This window comes from Thalassophryne amazonica, chromosome 21 (assembly GCF_902500255.1).
Source record: "Thalassophryne amazonica chromosome 21, fThaAma1.1, whole genome shotgun sequence".
Lineage (NCBI taxonomy): Eukaryota > Metazoa > Chordata > Actinopteri > Batrachoidiformes > Batrachoididae > Thalassophryne > Thalassophryne amazonica.
In genome coordinates, this window is record NC_047123.1 from 31,995,185 (window position 1) to 32,021,394 (window position 26,210).

General features: G+C 41.4%; 1 protein-coding gene across 2 annotated transcripts; it reads right to left on the bottom strand.

Annotated features, from left to right (window-relative positions):
* Positions 1 to 2,229: 2,229 nt before the first annotated feature.
* agbl5 (ATP/GTP binding protein-like 5) lies at positions 2,230 to 15,133 on the bottom strand. Of its 2 annotated transcripts, XM_034162769.1 has the most exons (15): positions 15,003 to 15,133; positions 13,634 to 13,913; positions 13,354 to 13,525; positions 12,613 to 12,779; positions 12,350 to 12,527; positions 12,065 to 12,243; positions 11,474 to 11,990; positions 11,194 to 11,363; positions 10,751 to 10,886; positions 9,588 to 9,807; positions 9,285 to 9,490; positions 8,466 to 8,643; positions 2,639 to 2,747; positions 2,504 to 2,555; positions 2,230 to 2,419 (listed from the first exon to the last, which is right to left on the bottom strand). In XM_034162769.1, the coding sequence occupies exons 2-14, from the start codon at positions 13,846 to 13,848 to the stop codon at positions 2,534 to 2,536; spliced, it is 2,469 nt and encodes an 822-aa protein (XP_034018660.1). In that variant the 5' UTR covers positions 13,849 to 13,913; positions 15,003 to 15,133; the 3' UTR covers positions 2,230 to 2,419; positions 2,504 to 2,533. The 2 variants fall into 2 exon arrangements, with proteins under 2 accessions (XP_034018660.1, XP_034018659.1); XM_034162768.1 differs by lacking the exons at positions 2,230 to 2,419; positions 2,504 to 2,555; positions 2,639 to 2,747 and having other exon boundaries at positions 8,274 to 8,643; positions 13,634 to 13,927; positions 15,003 to 15,105.
* Positions 15,134 to 26,210: the final 11,077 nt, after the last annotated feature.

A 26,210-nucleotide genomic window follows, 5' to 3' on the forward strand; every position in this document is an offset into this window, starting at 1 on the left:
CATTATCATCTTGAAAAATGATTTCGTCATCCCCAAACATCCTTTCAATTGATGGGATAAGAAAAGTGTCCAAAATATCAACGTAAACTTGTGCATTTATTGATGTAATGACAGCCATCTCCCCAGTGCCTTTACCTGACATGCAGCTCCATATCATCAATGACTCTGGAAATTTACATGTTCTCTTCAGGCAGTCATCTTTATAAATCTCATTGGAATGGCACCAAACAAAAGTTCCAACATCATCACCTTGCCCAATGCAGATTCGAGATTCATCACTCAATATGACTTTTATCCAGTCATCCACAGTCCACAATTGCTTTTCCTTAGCCCATTGTAACCTTGTTTTTTTCTGTTTAGGTGTTAATGATGGCTTTCGTTTAGCTTTTCTGTATGTAAATCCCATTTCCTTTAGGTGGTTTCTTACAGTTCGGTCACAGACGTTGACTACAGTTTCCTCCCATTCGTTCCTCATTTGTTTTGTTGTGCATTTTCGATTTTTGAGACATTGCTTTAAGTTTTGTCTTGACGCTTTGTCTTCCTTGGTCTACCAGTATGTTTGCCTTTAACAACCTTCCCATGTTTGTATTTGGTCCAGAGTTTAGACACAGCTGACTGTGAACAACCAACATCTTTTGCAACATTGCATGATGATTTACCATCTTAAGAGTTTGATAATCCTTTCCTTTGTTTCAATTGACATCTCTCGTGTTGGAGCCATGATTCATGTCAGTCCATTTGGTGCAACAGCTCTCCACGGTGTGATCACTCCTTTTAGATGCAGACTAACGAGCAGATCTGGTTTGATGCAGGTGTTAGTTTTTAGTGAGTCCATATTTTTTTTCCCTCTGCTTGGTCTAAAAAAGTAACCGTTACTGCCACAATTTTTTTTCCTGATTTCTTATAGTGTTAAAGCCAGAAAGTTGCCATTTGAAATGACTTTAGTTTTGTGTCATATCTGTGATCTGCTTTTTTTCTACAAAATTAAACAACTGAATGAACATCCTCCAAGGCCGGTGATTCCATAATTATTGCCAGGGGTTGTATTACTGAAAATGCATAAATGTTAAAACTGAGTTAACCTTACTATTGCACAGAAATGAAATAACACCAGTGGCTGTAACTGACATAACCCCCTTGATAAAATAAATATTTCCTAATTTCAGAATTTTAAATTCATTACTTTAAACATAAAAACGATGGCTGAGGTGCAGTTGTCAGGTTTGGCCACACAGGGTCACTGTCTCAAATGTTCATGGGCTCCTGCAGAGGCTTCAGTGCAGTTCCATCAACCTTTTAAAGACAGTTTGATTTTTAAGCGTACAGATCTCAGTCACAATCTCACTGCATGAGGACACTTAAAAAAAAAAAAAAAAAAATTCTGTTTCACCCAGAAAACATCACAGGAAATTCAATGTAGTCTCCCTTAACCTTAGTGCTTTAGCTTCTTTATCCCTCGGTGGAAGGTCACAGCTTGAGCCTCCAGCTTTGTTTCCAGATGAGGCTGAGAACATTGTTGAAGTACCCTCTTATGTACTGCTGCATTAGTTTTCACCTGTTGCAGTTTTCTTCTGTCTTTCGATGCGGTTTCCATTGTAGCTCATATGTAGACAGCTGTGACTCCTGTGTGCTGTAAAATTTTAAAATGAAGCATCAGCTGTGTTGCTAACAAATGATGCAAAGACCCAATCCCACAAAAATTAAAAATAACCCTTGAAGTAAAGTCTAGTCAGTATACAGAGGACATGGTACACTGAATGACAATCTGATGGTTAGAGTACACAATATGAAAATTTTGACATGCTGATAGAAGCACACCCTCATATCAAAACTGATATGGAATTATGAAAAAAAATACACTATTACTAGCTGTTTGCCAATTTATATTTAAATTTGTAACCGTTTTGGTGGAGACTGGAAAATCTTAAGAATAGTTAATGCAGATTTTAAAAAATTTGAGGCACTTTATTTTTGTTGCTGAGGCTCTCCCCTAAAATATTGGGTCCTCACCTTCAAGTTTTAAGTGGAAAAGTAATGACATCGTCTGGCAGAAAGCAATAAATAATGACCATAAATCCTTTCGGATGAGTTTTGGGGTTCGGGTCCAGGTGGACATCTTTTCATGTGGATCCTCCTTCAGGATGTTTGTAATCTATGACTAAAGCCACGTCAGCTGTCATGTGAGTCCACAGCCAAAGAGCTATTATCGGTATGCGTGTGCACGTGCCTGTGAGTGACAGGTGGCAGTGCTGGCCTAGTGTGACCCGCTTCCACACCTTCACAGTGGTGGCCTGTGTGGATTCCAGGAGAGGTGGAGCTGATGCTGGGAAGGGGAGGAAATTAATGTCACATGTGGGAGAGCTACTGTTGACCCCACCCTCAAGACAGGGATGCGGCTTTTCTTCGGTTTTAGGTCCACCTGTGCAGGCCATAACAGGTTATCAGGTTTTTTTTTACTTGATTCCCGTCAGGTTAAAATTAAGAATGTAGACATTTATCTCACTTGCTGAGCTCGACAGCAGAAAGCAGGCGTTCAGGTAAACAGTCTCAGCAGTCTGAGACACATGGAGACAATGGAGTGAAAATGGTGCGATGGAGATCATTAGTTTTGGTAAGAGCTCGAGCACAGTGAGCTGACCTCTGCAGGGTGATGAGCTCGAGGCGCTCGTCCGGGCCACAGGGCACACATTCCTGGTCCATCCGACTGATCCAGATCCACGAGTCCTGAAAGTCTGGGCAGCTAAAGCCTATCAACCAGACATCACAGCAAAATAAATACATGAAAAGATGAGAAAACCTTGTGGCAGAGCAAAGCATGCTGGGACTTCACTACCCCTGATCCCACAGGAAGTTAGTTTTCACATGTATTTATCTCCATCAGATCCCGCACTTCCTCTTGATACATGAGGTCAGGTCCATAAGTATCTGGGCAGCAATGATATATTTTTTGGGGTTTTGCCTTTGTCCCTCCATTTTGTGAGCCCAGAAGTAATTGGACAAACTAAGGCTTGTTTATATAAATTGTTAGTCTCTGAATATATTTTGGACTTCACTTGCATCATTCAGTAAGAAACAAATGTTATGCTAAATCTGTCTGGACTCGAAAAATGTATGATCGTTACACCAGGGTGCTAGCTGCCGCCAGGTGGGAGTCAAAACTTAAAAATACTCCAATTGTTTTGAAACATATACCATAGTATTTGTATGATTATAAAGATTCCATGAAGGTATAGTTTAGTTTGAGAGAATCTTATGGAGTTATGTGGCAAAACTCGCAACAATGGTGACAACAGTCAATTTTGGTCAAAGTTGCCCCAAAGTTGGAAAAATGTGTGGCAAATAGGTGTCTAAAAAGGAAATGTTTGCATCATTTGACATATTTAGATGTGACATGATGGGGTAGACTGGTGTCCTGTCCAGGGTGTACCCTGCCTTACGCCTCATGACTGTTGGTATAGACTCCAACCCCCTGTGACCCTTGATTGGAGTAAGCGGTTATAGAAAATGGATGGATGGATTATGGGGTAACATGTAATTAGCGCAACCAAATGGGACAACTTTTGGACTATTATCAATTTTTGCTGTTTTTATCCCATAACATTCAGTCATAGATAGTCCAAGCTATACCTTTTTAGAATCCAGCCAAATAATGTAGTATACCTCTCAATGTGATTGGATCATTTTTAAATATGGACTCCTACGTGGCTATAGCTACCACCCTGAGATTGCTAGCATATATTTTCCAAGTCCCTAGAGACAGAGGAGACCAACATGCCATCAATTTATTTCTCACCTGAAAATGCAGAGCTAATAGCTACACAGACAACAGAGAGCAGAACATTCACATTAGCATTTGCTTCACACGGACAGTTTTTATTCCAGAGGTTAAACAGAAATGCGTTAAAAGACAGCAGCACACTGAGAAAGATGTTACACAGAGAAACACCATCTGGTTAAGGTTAGCACCACACTGAAGAACATAGTGCAGAGAGGCCTACAGAGAATGTGACTATACACACACGGAGTATTAGCTTGTTTTATGTAATTGTAGGATGGGGATTTAAAGCTACAGTGTGTAGGATTTAGGGGCACTTATTCACAAAAAATGGAACAGCATACATGCTCAGTGTATAATGCCCTGAAGAATAAAGATGAGCCCTTCATATCAACACGGGAGTGCGCCTCCTCCTGGAGGCTGCCATGTTGATACAGTAGCTCAAAAGGAACACATACTCTGCCTTTGGCAGAGCAGCCGGAAGACTGAAGAAAAACAAAGCAGAATCAGTGGTTGCTCCCCTATGCAGTGTCTACTGGTTGCTAGCTCAGGCTAACAAGTTTGAGAAACCTAATTTTTTTTCCAAAAGGCGGCAAAAGAGCATGAATCCCCACCACCAAAGAAGGAGAAAATGTAATCACAACTAGTGATGGCATAATGCAATCTCACCACTAGATGGCACTGAATTCTACACTCTGTAGCTTTAAGATGGAAACAAACAGGATATCAGAGCACACAACCATTACAGAGCGCGTAGTCTACACCGAAAGCTCGGTAAATCCTCTGGACTGAAGTGATCGCACTGGACATAGGCTCCGTAAAAACCCATCAGCTTAGTGGTGAGAAAAAGAATTCAGACAATTTTTAAATACAAAAATAAAAAGATTAAACGCTTTTAAGTCTTAAAGCCATCACGTGTGAAGACATTACAAGCCTCAGTGGCTGCGACTGGAGAGACGGTGCATGTTAGATCTGACTTTTGCTTCAAGATCAAGGCTCCAGTCTGCCAAATTGTGAGACAGGTGAAACTTTGTTGATGCCCAGTCTCTCCAATCACAGCAAGTACATTCTGTAACGCCTTCAGTGTTATCACGGGTGTCTTCTTGAAGTTTTTTCCCTTTTTTTTCTGTCCATCTCTCGACTTGTTTGAAATCATCTGGGTGTAAAAGTGAAATTACTGATATTAAAGCCTTATAGTGACAAACATAGAAGCTTGAAGTGGCTGTGATTGGAGAGACTGTGCATTTATCAAAGCCAGTGAGTACTTAAATGCAATACGCCATTTCGAAGATTTTACTTTGATAATGTTGCAAACAGAGTTTAAATAGCTTATTTGTGCAAGTTTTATTCTTGTGACGGACCTTTTGTACTGTCTGTACAAACCAAAGAATTGATGAATCACAAAATTAACAGACATTTAATCACAGCCCGAGTTCACAGTATATATGTTTTGCCCCTTCGGTGGATCTTATGAGTGAATGTATTTATTGCGATTTGATCCCATTCAAAGAGGCGTGAGCGGCAACGTACCACATTACACCAGACGTGCAAAGCACGCTATAAGTACGATGTTGTGCAACAACACAACAGAAGAGTGACAGCACGACAAAGACTCACATTCTGAACTCTACTTATAGCCTGTTAGTTAAAGGTTTGGTGTAGCTACTTGTCATCAAAGCTCTCCAACTCACAGACATGACCTCTGTCATACTTCTACAACAGCAGTTCCCGAGACAACAAACAGATTTATAAATAATTACGGTAGTATAATTCTTAGTGTTATTCACGAGTACAGCGGTGGGCACAGTTCATCTAACTGCGCTAATTAACAAAGCTATTTATTTTTTTTTAGAACAGCTTTTAAGATAATCCTGAAAACTATTCACGGACCAATTAGCTTCCACTAAATTTAGCTAAACTAACATTTTTCCTTTTTTCAAATAAAGTTTTAACAGCCAAAAACCCTAAAATCATGTTTTTTTTTTATTATGATCCGATTTTGGCATTCCCAAACATTTTGGGAACCTCGTGTTTATGCTTAACATGTAACACTCAGGTCTTAGTTCTGTGTTTTCAGGAGTTTAATAACTAAAGTTAACTGTTAGCTGGAGCACCAGCTACATCAGTTAGCAAATTAGCGGTCAACAAAGCAAATTTTTTAGATTAGCTGTGCCTACCACTGTCAGTCCCAAACAATGGGATAGTTTGTAACGCTAAACAAACACAAATATAAACTTAACCACCTTATATTACACCCATATCTACCAGGTTCACTCAATATACATATAAATAACATGAGTGAGGAAATCAGTGTTTTCACTCAGTAACTAAATAATACATTAAAAAATGTAAGTTTTACTTAAAGCCTAATGCTGGAATTCACCAGGAAAAGTATAAAAACCTCAATTCTGATTTAATCCAAATGTTGGCAAAATTAGCCATTAAGACTGTATATTATATGGATATTTTAAATGATATTCACCTCAAAGGTTTTACCTTTCAGAAGGATTTAATCCAGTAATGGTCCACTGAGAGGCTACTCTGTGAAATTACAATGTCAAGACCAAAACGGACAGACACTGGAATATTAACGGTAATGCTGAAGATGCATAAATAATGTAAAAACTTTTTTTAAAATGCCCCCTCCACCAACAATCCTTAGAAATTATAGCATGGAATAGAGTTACAGACCTCATTACACGCTTCAAATCCGACTGTGTGGTTCGTCTGTAACATGCACTATGCTGGGTGTAAAGATACAGCGTGTAAGATTCGGTTGCATTTATTATCAAAAGTATAGGATTAATAACTAATCATATGTAATTATATTAATGTGCAACAATGAATCAATGTATTTTTTTAAATTTCCAATGGGTTGTCCATCTCTTCATGGGAGCGGGCCTCCTCATGGAGGCTGTCATGTTGCATCACCAGCAGCTGAAAAACAACATACTTGCCATTTTTCACAAGAAGGCAAGGGAGCACGAATCCCCATCGCCACAGAAGCAAAAAGAAGGAAACAAAAGTGACCAGGGATAGTATAATGTGATCTGTAATCTGTAACCTCACCACGAGCTGACGCCAAATGCTACACACTGTAGCTTTAAAAAAATTAAAAGATTTTATATATATAAATAAACCCAAGACACACCTTTCTGCAAGTTGCAAAAATAAAAAAAGAATTTTGCTGAAGTTAAAATACAGAGGGGACCAGTACAGTGCCCCATTAAAATTTAGAGTAACTTAACTATATCAATAAGATTTTGAAAATCTTTATGCAGTAACAAGATAAATAATATTACTTGTGGACTGATGGCCATGAAAGTGTGGATGCAGGTGTTATTAGTAACACACGCTGCTAGAGTCTATTTTATATACGATTCATCCTAGAGGACAGTAATCTCACATCGCTTAGTGATGTTGGCGCCAGAAAAAAAAAAAAAAAAAAAAAAAAAAAAAAAAATCACAAAATGTGATATGAACGTCAAGTAATACACCTTGCGGTGCAACCTGGACACATCGTCAGTGATGAAGCCAGGATCATCGGCTGTTTTGGGTCTTATCGCCAGGCACCCTTGCCTGGGCGACCCAGCTAGGGGTGATCGGGCCCCGACTTGCTTCCAGGTAGCTCACTTCGCCATTCATCACCCCTCTTAATCCAGAGATGCTGGAAGACTTTTTCAGCTGCTTCCAAGATGTTCTTGATGGCTCTTTGTTTCTGTGGTCCACAGATGCTTAACAGTCCTAGGACCCGGTATAAAGAACGCCCTGCAAAGCCCCTACAGCCCACTTCAAAAGGTTCACAGCGAGCCTTCCACCCCTGCCTCTGACACTCTGCTACTAGAGAGGCATAACTGGCTCTCTTCCTCTCTTGTGCCTCTTCCATCCCGTCTTCCCGAGGGACTGTCAACTCCAGCAACACCACCTGCTTGGCTGCCTTGGCCATCATGACCATGTCTGGCCTACCAACATTTTGTAGTAATCAATTTCAGACTAATACCATTTCAACATACTGTTACACCAATGAGCGAAAGAAGATATTATAATAATAACAACAACAACAACAGACAGTGTAGCACGGGACAAGTTTAAAACTTTACAAGGATGTATGTAGCGGGTTGGAGAAAGCTAGTGTGGCGCGGCTACGAAGCTAAATAATTATTTTTGGAACACGTCTTTGGAAATGAGGTGATCACATCACATCTCTCCCCCCCCCCACACAGGAGAGGCTGGCGAGTTCATCTTTGCAACAACTTGGCAATAACTGCAAAAACACAGCTGAAAACATTTCATCCAAATGTGGAAACTGTTAAGTGTAAATCACAGCAAAATGTAAGTCCAGGAGAGGAAAAAAAGAAGCGCTGACATTTCAGAGTTATTTAGCACCATGTTTCAGACAGTGATTATCGCTTGTTAAACTGCAGGGGGCATCAGGCAGGTGACACTCTGACGTCTCAAACTGCACTCCTGATACTCCAGGCAGTTCTACAAGCTTTACCTCACTCAGCGCGCACACACACGAACACACAAGGTCGGGCTCAGTCCTGGGTGGACCCGGTTGGAGTGTTAGCGGCAGCAGGCAGGCCCTGAAGGAGCAGCGGGCTGAGTTTGGAGAGGAGCCCGGGGCAGGGCAGTGCCTGCAGGGAGGGGAGCAAGGTGGACAGACTGGGAGCCTGGAGGGAGTACAGACCTGTCATACTGATGGACGCTGGGAGGGGGCAGGAGCCCGCCGTGCACACCGACGAAGACGAGGAGGACGAGGATGAAGGGGGTGAGGGCGGAGGGCGGGCGGGGTGTGTGGCTGTTACTGGGAGAATGGAGGATGGAGCGGTGGTGAGGGGGGCGTCTCTTCTCCGGAGGCTTAGTGTCTACAGAGAAAGACACACACACGCTCAGACACGTGAAGCTCACATACAAACAAACGCAGAGCAGGGACATGTTGAAACTGTCCTTTTAAGAAGAGCTGCTCCAAGAGACATGCCTTCATCATTACTTTGATGTATCAGATCAATCAAAAAGCAGCTTAGTTTTTGCCTGTGTAATATTTCATAGGCATGTCTGCCCTCTGCTGGACGTTAGCGATGCTGGATGGATTCTGAGAAATAAGGAAAAGCTGTGCTAGTTTTTGTTTTGTTGCATATGTCATTGCAACCTATCTATCAAAAAACATTTGTTAATAATAACCATTTATAGAGAGGAAAAATAAAACTAGACTGTGCAGATCCTCGACAAAAGTCCTGAGGTCACACAAGGATCAGGATGCAGAACATCCAGGACACGAAGGCATTTGTTTGCTTGACTACAGTCAAACGGATCCTACGTCTGTGCTTGATATTACATCTCCACCGCAACTTCCAAGATAAATCTTGGATTCATGCAAGACAACACAGCTTCTTTTACTTAATAGTAGTGCTAAAATAGAAGCAGATGAAAACAGGAATACGCAGAGATAAAATTAGTAATTACCCTAAAAAAAAAAAAAAAAAAAAAAAAAAAAAAATCATCTTACCCCTGACTGGCCAGAGTGACTTGTTGCCTCCACGTGTGTTGGTGTGTGTGCTGTTGTGCTGCGTCTGGACTCGCGGTGGGGAGCAGCCAAATGTGAAGCTCGGGGAAGCGGGAATCTTTGGGGAGGGTGTGTGGCTGCTGCTGCTGCTCTGGCTGTTACATCGATCCCAGCTGAGGGTGTTCTCAGACGACGAGCCCGACAGGCAGCTGCAGGAACATTTAAACAAACACGCCGATCAGCGCATGTGAAACACCAAGCAGAAGCTCAGCTTTTGACCGTATGAGATCTCATGGAGAGACTTACTGGCTGAAGCTCTTCGGCGGCGAAGCCTTGCCGCCACCGTGGTGCGTTCGAGGCGGTGTGCGTTCGTGTGAATGTTAGCATTCAGGCCTTTGGTGTTGCGGACGTGCTTGAGGATCCACGCTCGCAGGTTCGTCAGGCAGCTGTGCTCGGAGAGAACCAGCCGTGGCCAGGGGTTACACTCCGCCATATCCAGAGCGGCGATCGCCACGGCACGACCCACCTGAACCACAGTCACAATTCACAGTAAGAACATCTAGCTTGCAAATTCTTAACCCTCTGAGCCCCAAGCAGTTTGCAGGTGTTATTAACTCCGGACACATTTTTTCACTCCACCTGCAAGTCCTGCACCTCAACAAAAACAGCACACTCATAGCTAGAAGTAAGTAGAACTCAAAAATGCCTTTTGTGCAGTCATATTCAACGATTTTGGTGAATTTTTAATCACCTGACAGTTTGAGCTGAGTCATTTGAGGCTTCACATTTGCGCTGAGAATCACCCTGATTTGTGTTTTAACAGATTCTACATACAGGAAAGTTTTTTTTTTTTTTTTTTTTTGCAAATTCGCAAATGAGGTTCACAAAATACAGCAATGTTGACGAAATACTGTATCACAATTTTAAACTTCGATTTGCTCATTTTTCCTGTTGGAAGATTTAGTTGCATGTGTTTATTTCAAGGACTGGGAAAAAATTTGAAAATCTGACTATTTTTGTTTTTTACAGTTTCTGTCCATGATCATTTTTTTTTTTTTTTTTTTCTTTCTTAAAGCCGGTCTGCATTCCAAGCTCTCTGGTTGGGCTGTCGGGGTCAGAGGGTTAATATTAAAAACAAAAAAAAACCTACACAACCAACTTCCAAATACCTACGGCTTAAACAATTAATCATTTAATGGATTTAGCAGTCAGATATTTAATGATTTTATGATGTAAAAACATTAAAGAAAGAGATCAAAGGGGAAAAAGGGAGCCAGATCTGGATTGCCACAAATTTTTATTAATATTTTTTTTTGGGTCAAATTTCATCAAAATCCTTCAACCACGTTTTGAGATGACCAACCTCGAACAGACACGAGTAATTAGATAAACTCCTCCCCTCCTGACAGCAGGGGGAAGTAAAAAAAACAAAAAAACAACAAACCCTGCAACTCTTCTTAGAAACATACCTGCTCAAATATTTCTGGAGTGTATTTTGGGGGAAATGTTGGAGGTGGTGGGGGGGTTGCCCGTCCGCTGTCATGGCAAGCAGGTGGAATGGCGTTCATCGTTCTTCCTGTGTTGTAGTTGCACTCCAAAGTATAGCTGTTGGACAGTCGACAACATGATTGTTATCAAAGAACAACATCTGACTGCAGCTCAAGAGAAGGATGTCAGGCTGAGACACAGTCAGTCGTTCAAACTAATAAAACCACTTTTAAACGGAAAATTATGGAGATAACTGATTGTCACGTTTCATTGGCTTTCTGTGCAAAAGGTTAATATTTACACATCACACACGAACTGTTGTGACTAAATCTGCCAACATTACTATTCAGGTGAGTCACCTGTTAATAAACGACAGAAAGACAAACTACTTTAACAGATCGCTTTGTATCGACTGACGTCTGACCTGTGAAGCAGCCCGATGGCCTTGTGAATGGCGACTCGCCCACTGCCTTCTTTAGACTGGCCATCTCTCTTGTCTCGTGCGTACATGTTTTTCTCTGAAAAGTTGCAAGCCAGGAAGTCAAAGTGGGCAGAGTTCACTGCAATCAGCCTGGGATACAGCATGTTTTCTACCTGTTAAGACAAAGAAACCACAACGGTTGCCACACGATGTGGCCACTAAATTAGAATATGCAGATATGGAAAGAAAACTGCAATAACGTGACAAATTCAATAAACTTCACCTGCTGGCTCTCATCACAAAGGTTATTTCCGTACATGAAGCATCCACGCTTAGAGGCGTGGCCGTGTAAGTCCACATAATATGCCACGCCCCCCTCCTGAGGTGGGACAGATCCCTGTTGCTCCCGCTGTGAGTTTGTTACCTCCACAGTAACTGGAGCCACAGTCTCTGAGGAGCTCGTTGAGCTTTTCTGATCCTCCTTCCCCGTCTCCGTGGTGACCCACACGTTTTCTTCCATCACCACGGGACTCACCGGCTCGGCAGGACTCGCATCCTTCTCTGCGTTCCGTTGGTTCAGGTTGACTTCGAGGGCAGTGAGAGGAAGAACCAGATGCTGGTTGGTGGTCTTGATGTTGAGGGCAACAGTCTGAGTGTTTGGGGAACTGGAGTGTGTGTGCTGCACCTGGTTGTGTGTGTGGTGGTGCAGCAGCAGTGTTTTGGCTGCATAGATGGACGGATGGAGCTCAGGACTGGGGTTCAGGTATTGTCTGTTCAGGTTCACACCTCTGGAGTCCGTTCTAGAAAACAGAGGGAGAGAGATTCACTCACCGCGTCTTTGCTGCTGTGAAGATAATTTATGTGGATTTTATACCGGTAGTGTCCGCGGACAACGCCATCTGGGTTGAGCATGGGGATGAGTTTGAAGACAAACAAGTTACGCAGTGCATGAGCACGGGGGTCATCCCTTCTTAGGATAAAGCTGAGGAAGCCGTTAAACACAAAGGAAGACGGTGTTTCCCCGGGGTGCACTCGACTGCTGAGGAAAAACACCTACAAACACACAAAAGCGCCTGAGGTGAGCTTCCAGTTCACCCTGAACCTTTACAGACTCAAAGATCACATCAAAGAATGCTGCACTTCTAGATGCATGCGACACCCTTTTGCCCGAGAAGCGATGCGGTCTTGGAGTGCTGGTGTCGGGAAACAGCTTCGGCAGGCGAGGCTCTCTCTCCTCTTGCATCCCGTTGCAGTTGGTCACAGTGAGCAAGTCCACTCGGTTGCCATCAATGGAGTTGCACAGCAACTCCCGATGGTAATAAACACTGGCAGGTGCACTGGGATTGACAGCAAGACAGCAAGATGAAAACTGTGCAAAAGGGATTGGAAGACAACATACTGTGTGTCTGTGTTGCCTTCTACCTGCTGGAACTGAGCTGAGCAGCGTTGGGATAACTGTCATCCAAACGCTGCAGCATCTCCTGGCACTCGGTATAAGAGAACGGGTAGGAGAAGGAGAAGTAGGTGATTGTCCCTCGGACCTCTGACAGACGGTGAGTGAATGACAGGATGAACTGATTGTCTACAATCTGGACAGCAACAAAAGACAGGATGAGCTGATACAAAGTTCCTGAACAGAGCCACCACGAGGAGAAAAACATTCTATAGTAAGAACAGACTGATTTGAAGCTTTAAAAATATGTCACTCTTGTTTTAGACTAGATATTAGCTACTTTTTGAAAAGTTTTTTTTAAACAGCTACAGCTTAATAGTACAATGGTTTATGTTTAAAGAAGCTATGAAAAACAGATAAACATCTTTCATGTTCAAGTGTCAGTTTCATAAAAGAAGCTACTTCATGATATGTCTTTGGGTTCTGAGATTATTAGTGACACTGGTATATGTAGGGGTATTGCTTTTGGCCATGTTTCCATCCTTACTTGTGTGAAGAAAATAGCTCCAAGACTTTTGATGCAATTCATACTAAGTGGTGGAATGACTGAAGGTAATCCAAGGATAAACATCTGATTTAGAGAAAAATCAGTAAAAGGACAAAGTCCCAAACCAAGGTGAAATTTTCAGGAATTTTTCTGTAGATCATATCCTGATTCAGACGGATGATTAATCCACAGTCTCTTTATCAAGAAATGAATGTGTCCTCACCTCAAATGTGGGTCTGTCCCGGATCCTTTCCCAGCGGTTCTTTCCAGGTAAAGTGCGCACAAGAGGAGCCATGCCTTGGCTGTAGAGTTTACTCTGTTTGTTCATGTTCATCACATTGATCTTCAGCATCTTCGCGGGTGCTGCTCCCCGCACACTAAAGAAAAACCACGACCTGAAACACACACAAAACCATGAAATAGTACTGAATACGGCTGGTGTGCCTCATGCAAATTACAAAACATAAAAGGGCAAAATCAAGTCAACAGGAGTGTGACATTACCTGTTTCCATTCTCATGTTCAGTGTTTGCACAGTCTGGCTGCGTCCACACATTGAACTCATAGTCGGGGCTGAAGTTTGACCCTGAGGGGGCATTTCCAGTGGACACTGCGTCAGCAGGAGGGCTGCAGTTGCCCTTTTCCACCTTCTCAACACGTGCCAGATTCCCCGAGTCAAACTTGGAGCTGAACACAATGTTACCAAACCAAGCCTCCATAGCTCTGAACTTTGGCCTCTGCACCTTTTGCACCTCAGGTCATTAGTAGAATGTCAGCACACAATCTGACACGGATGCTCTGTCATGAAATCAGACGCAATTATATTCACACAGAGGAAAAACAAAAACTTTTCACAATAGATTCATCTACTTATTATTTTGACTGCTGGCAATTGTTCCCGCTATAAAGTGTTTTAAAAATACCATTACAATAAGTGATGTCTTCAAATTAATTGTTTTGTCTGCCGCACTGTCCCAAAACAAAAACAAAGAGAAATTTCAAATGGAATAAATCAGAGGAAGAGAGGGGAAAATGTATTTTTTTTTTATTTAAAAGCTATTAAATTGTCTCCTGATGATCAAAACAACTGGTATCTATTTTCCTGCCAACTCCCTAATCAATTAATCGTTGAAACTGATCACCCAGTTCGCAGTTTTGAGCAGGTATATCAGGTTACGTCAAAGCACATATACAAGTGTGCACAGCATTTGAAATTAAAACTATTTTTGTTGACCAGTGTTTAGTTTCCTCTTCCTTAGGCTGCTGGAAAATATAAATTCAAACCTATAGCACTGTGATATGTACCATGTCTTTAATATTATTAACACTGACTTGTTAGTAAAGCACATAAGCAATGTACCGGTAAGTAAACATCACTGCAAGACAGCGACCACTACAGGCCATAGAAGAAATTGCAACTAATTCAACTCAAAACAATATTTCCTTGTATTTTAAAATAAAAATACACTGATCCTTCTGAGTACTGTCACAGGGGGAGCTAAATTGCTCTATTTTATTATGACACATCGCAAAATGACTTTACTGTCTGCAGGATAAAAAAAAAACACCTGCTGTTTGAGTTTTTAAAGAACAACGCGGGCAGTTAACGGACGAGGGCTAAAGGCGGTTAATGTTAAGAGAAGCTTCACAAAGGAGAGGGGGAAAAATAGGTTGACATTTAAAGTTAAATCAGCGAACGAATGCTAATATTTGCCGCCGTGCTAACCTTGGGGGAACGCCTTCGTTGCGAGGCTATCAAAGCTAACAAAGTAGCGGTCATCATGAGCCACTACACGATTTTTCGTCGTTGTTTGCTGCCTAAATGACATATATGCAGATGATTTTACAACAGACGACGCCTCATCACACTCACCTGGCTCTTTTCAATCGATATCCATTTTTGTTTTCATGTCCTCGATTCCGTTCGCTTTGGTGCTGCGTTCACGTCCAGTGTTGCCAGATGATACGCTAGAAACAAGCACAAATTTCTGGGAATAAGCAAAAAAAAAATATATATATATATATTTTATTATTGTACTATTATATTACACTAGAAAATAAATGCATTATTAATTATATTTAACCATTCAAATATAAAAGATAGGTAATTTTATTGTCATCTGTATTGAAAAAGCCCAAGGATCAGCGAACATGGCAACACATTTAGACCGTATTTAATTCATTATTATGTGACACTGTATAAACCAGATACAACAGCATGACCATAAAAACACAATAAAGGACAAACACATTTAACTTAACAACAAGCACTTACTTCCATTGTGGTTCGCAGATTCACCTTCCTCTGCAAAAAAAAAAAGAAAAAAAAAAAAAAAGAAATGTCCTCATTATCAGTCTGCAAGCGTTAATTAACAACATGTGAAAAGAATTGCTTCAGCTGGGTATTAAAACAAGTTCTAAAAATTAATGACGATGAAAATGAACGACAGTAGAATTACACGCACCCCCCCCCCCCCCCCCACCTGTTCCCCAGTATGGTGGCCTTACAGTGCAAAACAAGACAAACAAATAAAAGTAACATTGATTTCGGGGGTAAAAAAAAAAAAAAAAAAGCTATGATCATGCCCTGAAAAAAGGTTTCCTATGAAAACTAGTGTTAATATAACATTCAAGGATACTAAAAGAACAGTACAAGACATAGATAAAGGTTTTTTTTTGTTCACCACATGATGGCCAAGTAGTGCAAAACAGAACAAAACAAAACAAAAACACATCGGTGGGAAAAAGTATTTGCCACTTGCATTATACCCTATTAAAACACACAACAATGTTGTACACCATAAGGTGATATGCAGTGACCCTGCAGTGCAAAACACAATACCATTTTCTGTAATATTACACATTAAAAGCTGCTTTTATGAAGACACTCTGCTTGTACCATTTCTGCATGTTACCGTTCATCTTTATTGCAGGCGTGCATGTGGACAGAGACATCAGAACTGTTCAACGTTTGGAAGTGGACTCAGAATATACTGGAATTCTGATACTGCTTAAGATTTACTGTTTAAATTTCAAGACCTTTTGTGCATTTCAGAGATAGCAAATCCTAATCTTTCCTGTAGCCCTAAACCAGTTATGAGAAAGTGATTTACAAGGTCAGATTAGACATGTATAAGAGCCTCGTATCAATTTTAGAAGTGTGCAGTGCCCTTGTGGATGCGGTGGAAACTTTTGTAAGCACATAAACTTCCAGAAAATAAGCAGAACAAAAAGACAAAGATGTCTCATGTCAGGAATGAAACCAGGGAAGTTGTGGACCATAATGTCCAGTACAGATTGTCTGTGTTGACTTGAACCCGAGGATCGGATGACCTTCCACCTCAGTCAGTCTGACACACCAAAAATACTTTACAATGTAAATAAGTCAGACAGATGACCTCAAGAATCTGCAAAAATACTGAAGATTCATAAAGGCATCACCACAAGAGGGCAATGAAGCCTTTCTGTTGGCCCTTTAACCAAACCACCCTGGTTACAATTTACACTAACTGCTGCTCATAGACTCCCTGATAACAAAACCTTGTGGGTGGTTTTGTCTTCATTAACCGATTCACAAAAGGCAGTTGTGCTCTTAGCTGGTTTATTCTGCTAATTTGGAAACTGGATCATGCGGGTTAAGCATTCATGGGATTTATGGGTGAGGCTTGTCTGTCATTAAGTGGCAAAAAATAGACTTTTATTGTGAAAAACATTTTTCCAAGTGGTATTATTGTTGAAATAACATTAAATAATGAGATGTCCAATAAAAATATAAACTTGATTTCCTGTAGTAAATCATCTATGGTCCTCCACAAGGTCTACAATAGACAGAAGATATGGCACTTATCTTCAAAACAGCAAATTATGTTGCCACTTCATCTTCGTGATTGCTTCATATTTACACAGGGGTTATGTATAAGTTTCCACCCCCCCTGGCCCCCTTCTCTGAATGTAACATTTCTTCCACACAGAAAGGTCATAGGTGGGAATCAATCTCACAACCTTCTTACTGTGAGGCAACAGTGCTAACCACTAAGGCACTGCGCTGCCCACCTGTACTCTTGCAGTCAAATTATTTATTCAAAACAACTGTAGGGTTAGAAGAGAGTTTCCAGTCATTGGATTGCTGGACAACTGAGTGGGCCAGTAACAGGAACCGTGTCTCAAATTCGGTAAAACTAGTCACATTTAACTTAGACGTGCCACATAAAACGGGACTATATACAGTAGTACTACATAAGTATTATCTGCTCTTGGCTTCAGAGGATGGGTTTTAGAATAACAGGAACACATTTTAAGTTGTCTTGAATTAGAAAATAACGCCATATCTGACCCAGGTTAACTCAAATAATTCAATTCACCATCAGGCTGGAAGCTGATGTGAGGCATCATTGAAAAGCGCTTTGAATATATACACCAGATGGAAAAGCGCTCCACAAATGTCATCTATTTACCATTTACCCAACAAAAGTATGCTTACTGATCATCACGCATGAACATCTGAAATGTTCCATCTTGCACCTACGTGCACTACGACTACGAGCGCATGTGGACGTTGCACCTGCACTGCACACTTTGTAGTATGCCTCATTCATTCTACAGTAAAGTAATAATCCGTTTGACAGAATTTTTTTTGTCAAGAATGTTAGAATGTGTAATTTGCATTTATAATAACATTTTAAACGTGGCATTTGAATGACAAAGAAAATATAATATGAATAAGTTAAGCAAATAGTTAACCATTTCTAACTGGAGGACTACATGAGATGCTTTTTAAAATTTGATTTCACAGCACATATTGTGTCATCTCTGTGTTTTAAAATGAGTATATGAACACGTTGCTTGTCGTCTGGGAGGGATTACTGATAGACACCGAGACACTCAGCAGACTGATAACACGACGTCGTTTAAGGTATTTCTGTTTGGATCTTGATCCGATCAGATTTTCCTAAGATGTGACTTGTGAGATCTTGCATGTTGTTGCTAAGGAACAGTTTTCCTGTGCCCCCAGCAGGTGGTCTCTTTATGAATATAATTACATATCCTCATTCAAGGCAAGTCATCTTTATCCCTTCCAGGCCATCTTTAATGCCATTTTCCACTCTTAAATGTAAGAAGAATGTTTTCCAAGTGTGATTTTAGACTTTTTTATTTTGTGATAAATGTGGTCACCAAAGCACTTGCTGAGATGGAGAACCTTTATAGAATATTAATGTCAAATCTGGGCTTATTTTCATGCCGGCAAACTTACATTTGTCTCCCATTAATCACGGACAACATTAGGACTTCATCCAGAGGTGCATCCACAGGAGGTCCAGTCTTGGTTACCGGGCTCCCCCATAGCGGTGGCCCTTCTTACTCCCAGCATGTAGACTCTGTGGGGTGGAGACTCAGGGCATGGACTCCTGTCATCCTGCTGGGTCTCCATCTGCTGTGGAGGTGGTTAGGTCCCCAGATTGATGGCGAGACAATGAGTTTGTGACAGAGGGCCTTGTCCCAACTGGTCTTCCTGACTACAACGGATCTCCCATTTGTAGCCGGCTCAATGCCAAGGCTAATGGAAGGAGCGATCCTCCCGCTGTGGAATGGGACTTGTAGTTTACAGCTGGCTGCAAATTCAATTCCAGAAGAAAGCCTCACTTGACCACATCGTACACATGGCGCAAAGCAGCGTGCATTGTGCGTTTCCATCCAACGCAGCTGCCATTTTCACACCTAGCACTCATGTTGTGTAAGTTGCAAGAGTGATTGTGCTCATCTGCGTTCCCAAGGGCGTACTGGTCTTAAAATAAGCTGTGGTTACTTGTAATCCCAGTGCATTATACCAGAAAGTGAAAGCACCACAGAACAGCAAAAACCAGGTCTAAAATCAGGCACGTGCACAATGGCACATCAAAATTAAGTGAAACTGAGTGTAAAAATGAACACTGAAATAGAAGTAAACACTAATGACCTCTAACCTTACCATTCCTCTTTGCAATCTAAGTTGATCCTGATTGCGTGAAAGCTGTTGCAATCTTTTGCAATCTTAATGTATGAAACCTGACAAAAGCTGCACCACACACTGCCAGAGATAACATTTCTGATTGTGTGATTTTATCTAAATATTGGAGAATGTTAACTATCCTAGTACTGATGCCAAAGACTTAGAGTTTTATTATTTGACTTCTTTGAACGACAAGGTTGGCCATAATCCATTGGATCATGGCCTTGGTTGGCCCATGGGATGCTAGTTTGAGACCGCTGCTTTACAGCACAAGACTTTTTCTTCTGATATTAACTGGAAAAGCAGTGTGTGCTTCACATATATGCCAACCTGGTGTGCTGGCATTCAAAGAAAGCAGCCATCATTGCACCGACTTTATGAAACCTTGTAAACTGGCGTCTGAAGTTCCCCGGTTGACCAATCATTGGCAATATGCTGTTGGACCCACTTTTTAAGAAGAAATGTTTCCTTCATCTCCTGCTTCTCTCCTCTCTGCCCAAAACACAATGATAAAAGCTGGAGTTTCCCATCTGAGCAACATCAACAATGCTGCTGTAACCTTAAAGGGGAAGGTGCTACATCGAGACATGACAGCGTATTGATATGAAAGCATCGTCTCTTTCTCGGCTGAGATGAGAGGAGGCTGGAAGATGTGTATTGTTTTGCTGCTCTGACTGATTTGACCAGTGAGGTGGAGTAAACGTGTCAGGAAGGACACACAGGGATGTGAGCTGGTGTCGGCTTCTTCCTGCAGGAACTGAGCAGCTTCCACCTGTCAAAATGTGTGTTTTTTACCCCCCTTGACTACACTTGGGTTAGAGGTTAATCAGTGGAGTTTGGTGCTGCAATTTATATTTAATTTTTTGTAATAAAATGGGAAAATCTTTGCTCAGCAATAAAAATATAATTAACTACGTCAATTAAATTAATATATTAAATTAAATACATTAGATTAATTAGGGATAGACTATACGATAGAAGCTATTTAATCTCCAAATGTTATTTTAATGTGCAGCAAACTGTCACAATGAAACTGGCAATTCTCTTAATTTTTTTATTATTACCTTTGCATGCACGAGCCTGAGTATTCCTTAATGCTGTCATTCCACGCTGACGTCTTTGAACTGTATAGACAAGTTGGCAACTGATCCCTTGACAATGCAACAAAAGACAAGACTGCAATTAAGATATTTCACAAAAAAAAAGCCCACTAAACAATGATTTAAGGGAAATATTACCATAGAATTCAGACAGTTAAAATACACGTAGTTGGCAAAATGCTAATTAATTCAGGGGAACAGCATGGAAGAAGGGCTTAAATTACTTTAAAACTTTGTATTCCATTGTTATTACACTCAAAAGATAAAACCACAAAGGTACTGTAGACAGCTTGGGGGGAAAAAGAACCTCTGAATGTTTTAAAATCAGCAAATCAACAAAAAGTTGTAATAATAGTGTAGAGAAAAACAGGATCATTCGAGGAATTTCTCTAAAATGTGGTGGCAATCATTGGTAAGATCAGTAATTTATTTGCTTCTATCAACTTGACATGTTTGCGTACAAAGAGCCACACATATGTGGATAATGGACGCTTGTTAAAAGTTTAATAGAAAGAATAATAATAGGAAGAAGAACAATAAAAAGCGATATGGCAATTTGTTACTTATTCACCCAAGATTTGATTATATTTTTATTTAAAGCAAATCCTCCACAGCTATGTTGTCTATGATCATCTCCTTGACATTTGCCAGTTGTTGAGGTCCTCAACATTGAAGCTCGCTGGATCATGCTCAGGAAAACGTGCCACCTGACTGTACTTTTGGAAGGACCATCCTCTCACAATGCCAGTAGTACACCTCAACTCAGTCTACCAAAGTAACCGCTCATTTGACACAGTCATTGCAGTGGCATCCAAGGAGCCTCTGGTGTCCAAGAACCAAAGACATCAAGTGGTCATCATAGCTCCATGTTCAGCATACAGGTCTCACAAACAGACCTAAAGATCAGAAGCACCAAGACTTTGAATGTTTTGACCATTTGCAGGAGATTAAAGGTCCAGGTCTTTGGGGTAATGGTGCATCCTGTCTTTCTCTATGATTGTGAGACTTGAATGCTAACCATTAACCTAAGGTGACAACTGGATGTCTTTTGAACATGGGTGATCTTTGGGCACTGCTGGAATGACTGTGGCAAATGAGTGGTTACTTAGGAAGTCAGAAGAGGAGTATCACTTGCATGGTGAGAGGACATCAGCTATGACAATTTGAACATATGGCTTGGTTATCCATGCATGATCCAGCACACAGGTACCTTAGTAATGAAGACCCTGGCAGCTGAGAAGGCCAAGGGGATGGTCACATTTTACCTTACTGTGGCAGATAGATGGTTACTTTTGAGAGCTGGGGATGGACAGATTGTCTGCCTGGGTGGCTGCTATCCAGGGCCCAAGGTGGTTCTGTGGTGACATGGGTATGGCAAAGTGCGGAATCAGGATATGCTCCCAGACTTGACTTGACTGGACACAGTGTACTCAAATTGCATCTTCTTTCTTGACTGGTCTTTTTGACGCCATCTACAGCAAGTGTGTTTATGGGCTAGATGGCCTCCAAATCTCTTCCCTCAACATGTCTTGCACAAAGAACAAGGCAGACTGTACAGCGCCCACACTGACAGCCTCTCTGGACTTCCAAATCCAGTCTCAAGTGGTGTCCATTGGTGCCTGTGCGTATCCCTAGATTCTATTGCATAAAGCAGATGAAAGTCTGTGAAGATTGTTGATCAGGATGTTGGAGCCACTGGCAAAAGAGTCTAAGAATTTGTATAATATTATTTCCTGCATTCTAACTCCGAGTACTCAGTGAACACAAATAGCTACCGTGCTCCTTTGTAACCTATGTTGGTTTTCTTTCTATAGCTTCCACACTTCAGGTTCAGTTCCAATTCTGAGCCAGTTTGTAGCTTTACCATCCTGCTATTTCTGTTCCTTAATGACTTTCTAATTCCTGATCAGTGGGTAGCATGGCCTCCACAGCAGGCAGCAGAGCAGTGGCACGTTGCCATCCAGGAACAGGTGCTTTTCCATATTGTGCTTATGGTGTCCGTAGGCCTCAATTACACCAGTTGCTTCTAAATTGGGTGCATTTCAATGGGTTCACTGCTTTGCCATGAAATTTTCTCCACGCCTGCATCACTTTTACTCCAGATACCAATTCTTTCTAATCATAAAATGACTAGATGTGACTTTCGCTTTAGATGAGACAGCACTAAAGTCAAACCAAGACATTACCCAGAACTACCTGTATATTTGCTTTACTTACACACTCTACATTTCCATTGAATTATGACAGTTGTTAGCACTGCCCAATGATGCTCATTAAAAACTGGCTTGGCAATATTTACCATTAATCCATTTTCCAACAATTATCAATGGAGAGGTCACAGCAACAGCAGGTTAAATAGTCTGGATAACACACCCACCCCCCTTCCAAACCAAGCCACAATCTACTGTTTCTTCTGCGGGATCCAAAATGGTTCCCAGACCAGATAGAAACCTAACACCTCCTTCACGTTGTAGGTTCTACCTATCCGAGGTGTCCCATGAGATGTTTACGGCAGTCTAACTCAACCAGTCGGTGTTCTTTGCCTTAGAATCAGGTGACCCGTTTTACAAAGTAAACGCCTTTTGGTCACTGGCTTCCTTGAGGTCTTTCTCTAGCTCATGACCAAAATTGAGGTTTGGAAACTAAGTCCGTAGGTAAACTGAAAGGTTTGTTTTCTGCCTTAGCACAACCAGCTTGTGTTTTTCACATTTAATTTACCCCTAACTTGTCAAAAAGCTCAATAAGCTCTTCCTGACTGTCTCCCAGTCTCAGAGGCTGAAGATCCAGAGTGATAAATGTCTCTCTGACCAAGTCCTCCAAATGCATCAAGTGGATAAAAGCCCAATTCTGATTTTACTGTGTGAGAGGTCAAGGCGTGTGGGAATTTGACAGAGGAAAAAGGCCATAACTCAGATCTTTTGCACTTAAAATCTGCAGCTATAATGCATCGTACTTGGAGAATTACCCCAAGGCTCAATAGCTGTGTGAGTCACTGACACGCTAGTGACTCCAGCTGCACAGTCAATTACCCATCTATTGTTCATGGACCAGGAGAAGAAGACAGGGAATAAGTTCATCCATGCATTCAACATACTGCAGCCATGCCTTCACCAGAGGTGAAACCAATATGCAGACAGGGAGAGACGAGAGGAGAGTGGATTAGTTTTTTTTCCTATGTGGAGAATAAAGGTTAATAACAGTCCTTTCCTGTGTCATATTTGACATGACCAGTCATCGCAGTAATTACAATCATTACACTCCAAAGGATGTCTAGTTATCCCTCTTAAACACAGGCCGCACAAAGGAAATCAATTATTCAATCAAAGCTCTCCCATTCATCCCTGCCTGAGTTCACTTAATTTTGGGCCTGGGTGAATCTGCCGCAAATAAACCTCACGACCAGAGAAGAAAAGATGAACAGGCCCCTAATTTGTACCCTTTCAGACGGTCAATCACTTTTCAAAGGAATGCAAGCTTATTCTGACAATCAGGCCGACGTGAATGGGAATGGGTTTCATCTGCTATTTTACATAAGTTATCTGGCGATAAAGAGGGCAGAAGAAAAAAGGGGAGGGTGGTGTTGGAGGAGCAGGGGGAACACTTTCTGTCGATGAGAACGGAGAGCAGCCCGTGGCCCCCTCTTTTCACCTCATCCTCCGCTCCTCATCTTGCCCGTGCCCACTAGGATTGGCAGCATGTAATTTAAGGGCATGGGCACAAAGACCAAATGCCAAACCCATAATGAAAGCTGGATGTGTTCAGATTTAAATGGGCTTCTCTGCTCGGGGCCCGGGGCCTGTAATTAAGATCACCGGGACAAAGGAGAGGAGAAAGTCTCACAATGAAGTCAGGACCTGGTTCAAGATGAGGGAGAGAAATTATCAGCTCCCTACACCCAAAAATGGAAAAGATTTTTATTCCGCGCCGGCCACAAGGACAGAAGGCAGATATAGAATCAAATCAAATCAATTTCATTTATATAGCGCCAAATCACAACAAACAGTTGCCCCAAGGCGCTTCATATTGCAAGGCAAAGCCATACAATAATTACAGAAAAAACCCAACTGTCAAAATGACCCCCTGTGAGCAAGCACTTGGCGACAGTGGGAAGGAAAAACTCCCTTTTAACAGGAAGAAACCTCCAGCAGAACCAGGCCCAGGGAGGGGCAGTCTTCTGCTGGGACTGGTTGGGGCTGAGGGAGAGAACCAGGAAAAAGACATGCTGTGGAGGGGAGCAGAGATCAATCACTAATGATTAAATGCAGAGTGGTGCATACAGAGCAAAAAGAGAAAGAAACACTCAGTGCATCATGGGAACCCCCCAGCAGTCTAAGTCTATAGCAGCATAACTAAGGGATGGTTCAGGGTCACCTGATCCAGCCCTAACTATAAGCTTTAGCAAAAAGGAAAGTTTTAAGCCTAATCTTAAAAGTAGAGAGGGTGTCTGTCTCCCTGATCTGAATTGGGGGCTGGTTCCAGAGGAGAGGAGCCTGAAAGCTGAAGGTTCTGCCTCCCATTCTACTCTTACAAACCCTAGGAACTACAAGTAAGCCTGCAGTCTGAGAGCGAAGCGCTCTATTGGGGTGATATGGTACTATGAGGTCCCTAAGATAAGATGGGATCTGATTATTCAAAACCTTATAAGTAAGAAGAAGAATTTTAAATTCTATTCTAGAATTAACAGGAAGCCAATGAAGAGAGGTCAATATGGGTGAGATATGCTCTCTCCTTCTAGTCCCTGTCAGTACTCTAGCTGCAGCATTTTGAATTAACTGAAGGCTTTTCAGGGAACTTTTAGGACAACCTGATAATAATGAATTACAATAGTCCAGCCTAGAGGAAATAAATGCATGAATTAGTTTTTCAGCATCACTCTGAGACAAGACCTTTCTAATTTTAGAGATATTGCGCAAATGCAAAAAAGCAGTCCTACATATTTGTTTAATATGCACATTGAATGACATATCCTGATCAAAAATGACTCCAAGATTTCTCACAGTATTACTAGAGGTCAGGGTAATGCCATCCAGAGTAAGGATCTGGTTAGACACCATGCTTCTAAGATTTGTGGGGCCAAGTACAATAACTTCAGTTTTATCTGAGTTTAAAAGCAGGAAATTAGACGTCATTCATGTCTTTATGTCTGTAAGACAATCCTGCAGTTTAGCTAATTGGTGTGTGTCCTCTGGCTTCATGGATAGATAAAGCTGAGTATCATCTGCGTAACAAAGAAAATTTAAGCAATGCTGTCTAATAATACTGCCTAAGGGAAGCATGTATAAAGTGAATAAAATTGGTCCTAGCACAGAACCTTGTGGAACTCCATAATTAACCTTAGTCTGTGAAGAAGATTCCCCATTTACATGAACAAATTGTAATCTATTAGATAAATATGATTCAAACCACCGCAGCGCAGTGCCTTTAATACCTATGGCATGCTCTAATCTCTGTAATAAAATTTTATGGTCAACAGTATCAAAAGCAGCACTGAGGTCTAACAGAACAAGCACAGAACACCCCATAGTAGAAATCTACTATGTCAGTGCGCGCATGAGTCACATATTAGTGCGCCCAACATAACTTGAACAAAATGTATTGGAGTTTCACCCAATTTGGCAGGAACATTCTAAATGAAAGTCTCTCGATCGAGGTCAACTTTGAGCACGATCGAGTTGATCAAGTTTGCTGAACTGAGTATTAATTCTTGTGCTTATAACTTCAACAAAATTTAGCTGATTGTCACCTAATTTGAACTGGACATCCCAAATGGGTGTATCGCAGATGAGTATGAATTTGAACATGAGCAGGCGCTATCAAGATCCTCTAATCTTGTCTGCCAACTGCACTGAATATAGTATTGATTATTGTGCCGGTGATAACTTGAATAAAATTTACTGGATTTTCACCAAATTTGAACTGGACATCCTAAATAAGTGTATCTCAGATGAGTTTTAATTTGATGATGATCAGATCTCATCAAGGCTTTCTAAGGACC